A 10414-nucleotide genomic window follows, 5' to 3' on the forward strand; every position below is an offset into this window, starting at 1 on the left:
AGATACGCCGCGTAAAGATAAAGCTGCCCCCTAGGTGACGTAGCCAATGTTAAGTATGGGCGTTGTTCCCGCGTAGAAATTTGAAAATTTTACGTTGTTTGCGGAAGTCGTCCGTGAATGGGGCTGGATGTAATTTCCGTTCACGTCAAAAACTGGGATATGTACACGGACGGCGCATGCGCTGTTCGTAAAAAAAACGTCAATCACATCGGGTCACCAAACATTAACATAAAACACGCCCCCCTCATCCTCATTTGAATTAGGCGCGCTTACGCCGGCCCCATTTACACTACGCCGCCGTAAGTGCTTTGTGAATACAGCACTTGCCTCTCTGACTTAAGGCGGCGTAGCGTAAATACGATACGCTACACCGCCGTAACAATGCGCCAATCTACCTGAATCTAGCCCACTGCATCTCTCCTCCTGTGAAAGCAGTTTGAGGGCCAAGGTGTAGACGTTGTCGTAATGCACATATCATAAGCTGAAATAAAATAAACAAACAAAAAAAAGGAAATCTAAAGGACCATACAAACACAAATATAAGTCCTCATATTCCAAAAGTAACAACACCCTGTAGACAGAATAAAGAGTTCTGCATATGTTGCTATTAGGCTGCATTCACACCTAGCCGTAGGCGATTTGCAGCGTTTTTTACCGCGACAAATTGCAGTGTTTTTTACTGCGATTTGCCGCGACAAAACGCTGTGTTTTTTACCGCTATTTTCGCTGGAGGGGTGATTACACATTGTGTAATATGGCCGAACGCCGAAGACGCCTGAAAAAAAGGGTCAGGGACTTGTTTTGAGCTTCAGGCGTTTCGGCGTGGAGATGTGAACCATCTCCATAGCCGACAATGTTAAATCACCCCTCCAGCGTATTGCAGGCTGCAATAGCGGCGGGCGTGAAAACGCCTAGGTGTGAATGGAGCCTTACAGTGCATTTGTTACAAGAATACCATATTATACAGTGTACCGGCCAGGCAAGTAAGTAGCGTACAGCATCCAGCCCCTGAGGTATAGATGAATGTGTTGATTCATCAGCCACAGCGACCACATTTTTAAACAAACCAAGTTAATTGGTAAGAGGCGCATACAATATATAAAAGCATAGTACAGTTCAATCAAATAAAAAAGCAAAAGGGGGGTAAACCCGAGGGGGTTACCTGGCGGGCGCGCTCCTGTGTCATACACTCGGCATCCATAGAAAAGAGAGCTGTGTTTTAGTGGGCGTCCTGACTCTCCTGTAGTCCAAGGGAGGGGGTGAGCACGACCTCCACACCAGGGAGAAAGCCTTGCATTACTGTATGGAGTTACAGACAGAAGAACAGGAAGTGAGGATTTCTCAGAAGAAATAAGGACATTTAAAAGCAAAATGGAAGGATGAGGTAAGTGAAGGAGGACGGCACTAAGGTAAAGGAAGCTATTAAGGGGAAAACAAATTGTACCTTTACACCCCTTTAAGTTTGGGCATACACAAAAGATATGTAGAAGGGTCAGCGCCAACACATGTTCGGAACCTGCGGGTATATTCTATGCAATTTGGCTGGCGTTCTATACAATCTTGTGAGAAGTTTATAACCGCCGTCTTGGTATCTACTACTCAAAGGGGCCTTGTGAGCAAAGAGTATTATCCTGTCTTTCTGAGGCTGGGAGAACGTAGTTTGAAGGTCATTTTCCCATTGTTGTAAAAAGGTGAGATCAAAAAACTCTACTTGGTTCGTTAAGAGAGCATAAAAGTGAAGGGGGGAGCTGCTCTCTATCAATGCAGATCTGTTCAAGTGGCGTGAGCTGGCGTAAGGTTTGGCGATCTGTTGGCAGTGACCGAAGGTGAGCATTCAGTTGCTTTGAAAGCAGCACAATTTCAAAGCCACAGACGAACCGTTAATATTATTATTTTTAAAGAAACGGTAGTCATTTTTCAAAACCGTCACAACATTATAAATGGGTATCGGTAATTGATATCAGGGAGTACTTGAGAATGTATCAGTACTCGTACTTCCTCTTCTGGGGTGCACCGTCTGCGCTTCTTGCTCCTCCTGTCTTCAGAGTGCTACTCAAGCAAGCTGCAAAGTATTATTAAAAAGGATTTATATAACAGTTTGCGCAGCGCTTAACAAAATTAAGGCGGACATTACAATTTGGTAAAAGATGAATCAGAGAAGCATAATATAAGGTTCCCTTATAGCAGTGATGGTAAATCTTGGCACCCCCAGATGTTTTGGAACTACATTCCCCATGATGCTCCACTACACTGCAGAGTGCCTGAGCATCATGGGAAATGTAGTTCCAAAACATCTGGAGTGACAAGATTCACCATCACTGACCTATAGCAAGGTAAAAACGTCTGCCTTTAAAATCACTTCCTTCGCCTTGCCAAGACTACATGTCCCATGAGGCATTCATATAAATAGTGCATTGCTGTAGTGAGAATGAAAAAAAGTGCAAAACCGTGCAAGAAATGTAGAAAAATTAAACAACGTTGATTAAATGCGAATTACACGTCCTCTTAAAGGAGTTGTACATAAAAAAAAAAAAAAATGTATGCTGAAATGACTGTTTACAGGGTATAGAGACATAGGGCCAGATCCACAGACGAATTACGCCGGCGTATCTATTGATACGCCGCGTAATTTCAAAGTTCCCGCGTCGTATCTTTGTTTTGTATCCACAAAACAAGATACGACGGAATGAGGGATTGATCCGACAGGCGTACGTCTTAGTACGCCGTCGGATCTTAGGTGCATTTTTTCCGGCGGCCGCTAGGTGGCGTTTCGGTCGAATTCCGATTTGAGTATGCAAATTAGCTCGATATGGCGATCCACGAACGTACGTCCGGCGCATTTTTTTACGTCGTTTGCGTTCGCCTTTTTTCGGCGTATAGTTACCCCTGCTATATGGTGGCGTACTCAATGTTAAGTATGGCCGTCGTTCCCGCGTCCAATTTTGAATTTTTTACGTTGTTTGCGTAAGTCGTTCGCGAATAGGGATTTGCGTAGAATGACGTCACCGTCGTAAGCATTGGCTTGTTCCGGTTTAATTTCGAGCATGCGCACTGGGATACCCCCACGGACGGCGCATGCGCAGTTGAAAAAAAACCATCATTTCCGTCGGGTCAAGACGTATTTACATAAAACACGCCCCCATTACATCCATTTGAATGGCGCGCCCTTACGCCTCCAAAGATACACTACGCTGCCGTACCTTACGGCACGCATTCTGAGGATTAAATTTTTTTTTTTTAAATTACAGCGGCGTAGTGTATCAGAGATACGCTACGCCGGACAGATATATGCGCCGATGTACATGGATCTGGCCCATAATAGTTAACTGATTCCTTTTAAAAATTGATAAAAATCAATCATATAATGTACCTGCAGTTTCTAGTTTCGTTTTTGCATGTTGTTTCCTTCCTCTGCTGTACAGAGCCAATACAGGGCAGTGATGGTTTGGAAAACGAAACTAATTGGTGCTGAGGGGATTTAGACACACAGTAATCACACCTCCTTGATTAGTGACCACAGAGAGAAAGCTCCCAGTACTGTGGTTATCAGGAAACAGACAACCAGGAAGTGTGGAGATCAGAGAAGAATTACAGCAACTTGAGAGCAAAAACTAACAATGAGGACATGAAAACAGCACTGCAGTAAGGTAAAGGAAGCTATTAAGATAAAAAAAAAAATCCTTTACAAACCCTTTAAGTATGTCCGATTGCAATATAAAAAATATCTCCAATAGTTCGACTTAATCAATGCCAAAAAATATTCAGCCACTGATGTGAATGGAGGCTTTCCAAAATGAATGGCTACACAATTAAAGGGGTTGTAAAAGTTCATTTTTATTTTCCAAATATGTTCCTTTTATGCTAGTGCATTGTTGGTTCACTTACCTTTTCCTTCAATTTCCCTTCTAAATGTTTTTTTTCCCCCTTTGTCTGAATTTCTCACTTCCTGTTCCTCCTCAGTAAGCTGTTCTGGCTGACTACCCCCCAGCCAGAACAGCTCCGATGATGGTGGAAAGCTTACCGAGGAGAAACAGGAAGTGAGAAATTCAGACAAAGAAAAAAAAAAACATTTAGAAGGGAAACTGAAGGAAAAGGTAAGTGAGCCAACAATGCACTAGCTTAAAAGGAACTGATTTAGAAAATAAAAAATGAACCTTTACAACCCCTTTAAGTGCAGCAGACTCGCCTTAGTATCATAAGGAATTGCTGTGTATTTCTACTTTAATTCTTGCTAGTAACACTCCGGATATTGATGTGACAGAAAGGTTCTTTAACCACTTGCTGCCCGCCATATAGCAAAATGATGGCAGCAAATTGGTTGCGTTATCCTGATTGGACGTCATATGACGTGATCAGGATAACAGAGCCGGCAAGCAGCGCGGCGATCAAAGGTGCTGTGTGTCAGTCTGAAACACAGCACCTCTAATCGTGGTATGATGCCTCTGACAGAGGCTTCATACCACCTGATCAGCTGTGACCAATCACAGCTGATCATCACATGAACTGGGAAATGCTTGTAAACGTCTCTCCGCGGTTCACGCTGACAGGGAGATGATCGGCGGCTCTCCCTGTCAGGAGGGGGGGGGGGTGGGAGTCTGTGCTAATAATCAGCACATTGAGCATCAGCACAGCCCCCATCAAAAGGTGCCCATCAGTGCCCAACACCTGTCAGCCTGTCCCCATAATAAATGGATACCAGTACCGATCAGTGCCCATAACAGTGTCAATCAGTAATGCCTCTCAGCGCCACTCACTAATGCCTGTCAGTAGCTCCTCATCAGTGCTGCCCATCAGTTTTTTTTATTGTTGGTCTTTTTTGTTTTGTTTATAGTGCAAAAATTCAAAACCGTAGTGGTAATCAAATACCACCAAAAGAAAGCTTTATTTGTGGGAAGAAAAATGATAAAAATTTAGTATGGGTACAGTGTAGCACAACCGCGCAATTGTTATTCAAAGTGCGACAGCGCTGAAAGCTAAAAATCGTCCTGGGCAGGAGGGGGGGCTGTGCCTGGTATTGAAGTGGATAAAACAGCATGGATGAGATGGGGGGGGGGGGGGGGATGTCCACCCGCTCCAATGTCAGGGATCCTTCACACTCATGCACGGTAGAACTCCAATCATAGGTCCCCAAAATATTAAAGGCAATCAGATGTCCCCATGAGGCATTGCTCCTCATACATTCACAAGTGCTCAGGTACTTACTGACATGTATGGAGAGTGTACTGAGCTGCATTGTATTTTCTGACATGTAAACAAATAATGCATTCTGTATGCTGTTCAACTAATCCAGGGCTCGACAAATCCAGGGCGCCAGGTCGCCATTGCGACTAGAAATGGGGTCCTGGCGACTTGGCTTGGAAGGTGGGCAAAAAAAAAAAATATTTTTTTTTTTGTGAGCTGGTGCCATCTGGTGGTGAGCCGTTGGTATTACAAGTTTTTACCACCAGATGTGTGAGCTGGCGCCATCTGGTGGTGGCCGTTGGTATTAAAAGTTAAGCATTACAAGTTAAAACAGCAATTCTAATGTCATTTTTCATGGCCATCTTCTTCCCTCTAATTAGAACCCCCAAACATTATATATATTTTTTATCCTAACACCCTAGAGAATAAAATGGTAATCGTTGCAATACTTTCTGTCACGCCGTATTTGCGCAGCGGTCTTACAAGCGCACTTTTTTGGGAAAAAATTACACTTTTTTAAATTAAAAAATAAGACAACAGAAAAGTTATCCCCATTTTTTTTAATATTATGAAAGATAATGTTACGCCGAGTAAATTCATACCCAACATGTCACGCTTCAAAATTGCGTCCGCTCGTGGAATGCCGACAAACTTTTACCCTTTAAAATCTTCATAGGCAACGTTTAAAAAAATCTACAGGTTACATGTTTTGAGTTACAGAGGAGGTCTAGGGCTAGAATTATTGCTCTCGCTCTACCAATCGCTGCGATACCTCACATGTGTGGTTTAAACGCTGTTTACATATGCGGGCGCTGCACACGTATGTGTTCGCTTCTGCGCGCAAGCTCGTCGGGACGGGGTGCGTTTTCTGGCTCCTAACTTTTTTAGCTGGCTCCTAGATTCCAAGCAAATTTGTCAAACCCTGAACTAATCGGCTGAGCAACTAATCGATTATAAAAACAGTTGTTTCAGCCCTACAAATCACCAAAGTTTCATTGCAGCATTCCATAAGTGATTAGAGAAATGTGAATCTACAAAACAGGAAAAAAATAAAAAATAATCAGCTGAAAACCATTTTATTAGAAACTCTCTGTATAGGAAGTCTATGGCATGCATATAAAAACGCAGCACACGTCACCCTATCAACATTCAGCTCTTGTGTGGCATCAAGTTCTAATAGAGCCAGTCTATTGGTACTAGAAGAGCCTGCATGAAGCGGCTGACGTGCTTCCAGAGCAGTATAGGTGATGGAAGGTAATGGGACAGCCATGAAAACTTCCATCTTTTCCTTTGTCCCAGTCTATCAGTGTGTGCCGATAACAGCGCATTCATACATTATACAGGACTGCTACTGTCCGAGTCTGCAGGAGGTTTTACAGCGAAGGCCGCCGCGATGGCCGCTCTGTCTTCCTCCAGCTGCATTCTCTTCACAGCCTTCAGCTTCCTTCTCTCGTCCTTCTCTAGATCTTTCATCATCTCCAGAAACTTCGGGCTGCGGGGATCCACGGTGACACCAAACTTCTCACGGGCGACCAATAACAGACGCTGCTTCTTGGCCTTTTCCTCCTTCTCCTTCTGCCGCGCCTCGCGCTTTCCTCTGCGCCAATCTTCCACCATCTTGGGCATCTTTGCCATGTTGCCAGCAATCAGATGTTCCCTGTTAGAAATAAAAAGTTGTTGGAAATTAGTTTAGTCTTAAGGTCTCTTCCAAAGTCACGTGCACAGTGCAAGAAAAATATCAAATATTTTTTTTTATTAATAATAATAATAATAATAATAATAATAATAATAATAATAATAAAAATAAGACTGAAGAGCAAAATGTCAAAAGATTGAAAAACTGCAGTACTCCGGGTATTTATTCTCTATAGCATGCAATCCATCATACTGAGGAAAGGAAATCCACATTTTAGTACCTTAACCACTTACCGCCCGCCCACTGTGTATATATACGTCCTGTTTTTAAAGATGGATATCTCGGCAACGGCAGCAGCTGCTGCCACAACCGAGGTATCCATCTTTTCAGTGGGCGGCTGTGTAAACGATAACGGCAGTCTCCGCGGCGGATTCGCTGCGAGATCGCCGTTATAGGTGGCGGGAGAGGGGCCACACCCTCTCGCCGCTCTTCCGCCGCCGTCGGTAGCGGCGGAGGAGATCGGATGCTGCCGCCTGGTGTGCGAGGACTCGCGTGAGGGCAAGATGGCCCCCACCAGTCCTCATAGCTTTGCTGGGCGGAAGTGACGTCAAAACGTCAGTCCCGCCCATGCGTCTTAAAGAGACAATTTTTTTGTTGTCATTTTTTTAAATGACAATTTTTTATTTTTATTTTTTTATTGCATTTTAGTCTAAATATGAGATGCGAGGTCTTTTTGACCCCCAGATCTCATATGTAAGAGGACCTGTCATGCTTTTTTTCTAGTACAAGGGATGTTTACATTCCTTGTAATAAAAAAAAAAAAATGATCACTTTTATTCCTATTATTATTTCAGTGTAAAAAATTATAAAATCAATAATAAATAAGAAAACAAAAAAAATATATATATTTTAAAGCGCCCCGTCCCGACGAGCTCGCGCGCAGAAGCGAACGCATACGCGAGTAGCACCCGCATATGAAAACGGTGTTCAAACCACACAAGTGAGGTATCGCCGCGATCGTTGGAGCGAGAGCAATAATTCTAGCCCTAGACCTCTGTAGCTCAAAAAATGCAACCTATAGAATTTTTTAAACGTCGCCTATCGAGATTTTTATGGGTAAATGTTTGACGCCATGCCACGAGTGGGCGCAATTTTTAAGCGTGACATGTTGGGTATCAATTTACTCGGCGTAACATTATCTTTCACAATATATAAAAACATTGGGCCAAATTTATTGTCTTATTTTTTAATTCAAAAAAGTGAATTTTTTCCAAAGAAAGTGCGCTTGTAAGACCGCTGCGCAAATACGGTGTGACAAAAAGTATTGCAATGACCGCCATTTTATTCTCTAGGGTGTTAGAAAAAAAAATATATAATTTTTGGGGGTTTTAAGTAATTTTCTAGCAAAAAAAAACTGTTTTAGTCTCGTAAACGCCGAATCTGAAAAACACCTTCTGTCCTTAAGTGGTTAAAAGCACAATGTCCTCAGCTCCCTCTCCCCCCCCCCCCCCCCCCCCCAGGACGGTGCATATTACTGTCCTCAGCCCCCCTTGATAGCTCACCCCCCCCCTCCCGACCGTCCTCAGCTCCTCTCCCCAAAATTGTCCTCAGCCCCCCCTTACTGTCCTCAGCTCCCTCGTACACACGATCGCACTTCCATCTAACTTTTCCGTGGATTTTGGGCTGAAGGGCGTTGGCCGTGAAATTGTTCTGCATAAACACAGCACAACATTTTCAGCCAACATTCACTCCCCCCCCCCCCCCCCCCCTCCAGCACGGTCCTCACCCCCTCCTGCTTATTACTGTCCTCAGCCCCCCTTGATATATCTCACCCACCCCCCCCCGACCGTCCTCCGCTCCCCAAAATTGTCCTTAGCCCCCTCATTACTGTTCACAGCTCCCCCTCCCCCAGCACAGTCCTCTCCAGCTCTTCTCCCCAATATTGTCCTCAGCACCCACGTTACTGTCCTCAGCTTCCCCACCCCCCTGCATATCACTGTTCTCAGCCCCCCCCAGCACGGTCCTAACCCCCCCCCTGCATACTACTGTCCTCAGCCCCCCTTGATATCTCACCCCCCGACCATCCTCCGCTTCTCTCCCCAAAATTGTCCTCAGCCCCTCATTACTGTCCTCAGCCCCCCCTGCATATTACGGTCCTCTCCAGCTCCTCTGCCCAAGATTGCCCTCAGCCCCCCCCCCCCCATTACTGTCCTCCACTCCCTCCAATATCTCCCCCCACCCCACCTGTCCTCAGATCCTCTCCCCAATATTGTCCTCAGCCCCCCCCCCCCCATTACTGTTCTCTCTTTCCCCCGCTACAGTCTTCAACCTCCCGACCGTGGTCCTCAGCTCCGCCCTCATATTACTGTCCTTGACATCGCCCCCCCCCTCCTGTCCTACCTTACACAGACAGGGCGGGGGACGGGGGGCACAGCAGGTCTGGACAGGGTGCAGGAGCTGTGAGTTAGTGATTGGTTGCTAAGATGCAGGACAGTCCTATCAACCAATCACCCGCTTAACAACCCCCCCTCCAAGGCTCCCGCTGTCGGCTCTGTGAGAATGACAGCGGCAGCAGTGATGGCAGCTGGGCAGAATGGCTCCTATGTGTCCGGACTGTGACAGTCCGATTGGGACAATGGCTCATTCCAGATGGGGACCGCGGTCCGCCAATTAGTGGTGCCCGCCATATACAATTTATACAGCGCTCCCAGCAATGCTACACATCTGTCTGACACAGTTATCCGTTCATCCAGCTGCAAATCCTGGGAGCCAATAGGAAGCGATCGGGCAGCATTGCTCCCAGCTATCTCCATTGGCTACAATACACCTCCCTGTGTTATGGAGAGGTGGAGGGGTCTTATAGCCCGGTGACAACGATAGACACAGTACAGTTGTCACCCTGGGACCGGAAGTGTTTTGGGCTGTCACTTCCTGTTCTGGCTATGGGACAGGAAGTAAAAGAAAATCCCCCCTAAGGGGACACAGATGACAGAAATAAACCCTGGCAGGCAGGGGGTTGAACCCTCCATAGAAAGCCTGTGATTGGTGGGGAGGGACACTCACCTCTGCTGCTTCTTCTTCAGCTCTTCCTTCTCCTTGGCCTCCACTCTGCTCAGCATCTCCCCCAGGCTCGGGTACCATTCCTTCTCCTCCCCCTCTATCCTCTGCAGCTCCTCAGGCTTCGGCCACAGCTGCTCAGGTCTCACCCCGGAGGCTCTGCCATACCGGCCGTACAGCTTGGCTTCAAAGGCCGGGCCCTTGTGCCACGCCTTCGCGTTCGGGTCGGAGGGATTGGGGATGTAGACGCCGCTCAGGTTCAGAGGCACCGGCTTGGCGTGATAACCCGCCGCCGCCGGCCACTGTAAGGTCACAGCCCGCAGCCTAGACCAGCACCGCTGTATGGGCAGCGCCATGTTGGAAATCCCTGTGACAGGAGGGGGTCCTCAGAGTGTGGCGGAAGTGCAGCGACAGCGCTGAACTCTATGTGGGTCCTAATCGAGGCGTCCTTTGCGGTGCCTGCGTTGGGCAGGGAGTAGGGTGTCCACGGCTATGCCTGTTGTGCACACCTGTGATTGGTGTTGATTACACTGATTGACT

At 46.2% G+C, this 10414-nt stretch overlaps 1 protein-coding gene across 1 annotated transcript; it reads right to left on the minus strand.

Moving 5' to 3' along the window:
• Positions 1–6241: 6241 nt before the first annotated feature.
• On the minus strand, positions 6242–10279 carry GADD45GIP1 (GADD45G interacting protein 1). The gene is made up of 2 exons (XM_040346493.1): positions 9881–10279; positions 6242–6838 (listed from the first exon to the last, which is right to left on the minus strand). Exons 1-2 carry the CDS (start codon positions 10228–10230, stop codon positions 6517–6519), a joined length of 672 nt encoding a protein of 223 aa, XP_040202427.1. The 5' UTR covers positions 10231–10279; the 3' UTR covers positions 6242–6516.
• Between the last annotated feature and the right edge of the window lie 135 nt (positions 10280–10414).

The sequence above is a fragment of the Rana temporaria genome, chromosome 3 (genome assembly GCF_905171775.1).
Source record: "Rana temporaria chromosome 3, aRanTem1.1, whole genome shotgun sequence".
Classification (NCBI taxonomy): domain Eukaryota; kingdom Metazoa; phylum Chordata; class Amphibia; order Anura; family Ranidae; genus Rana; species Rana temporaria.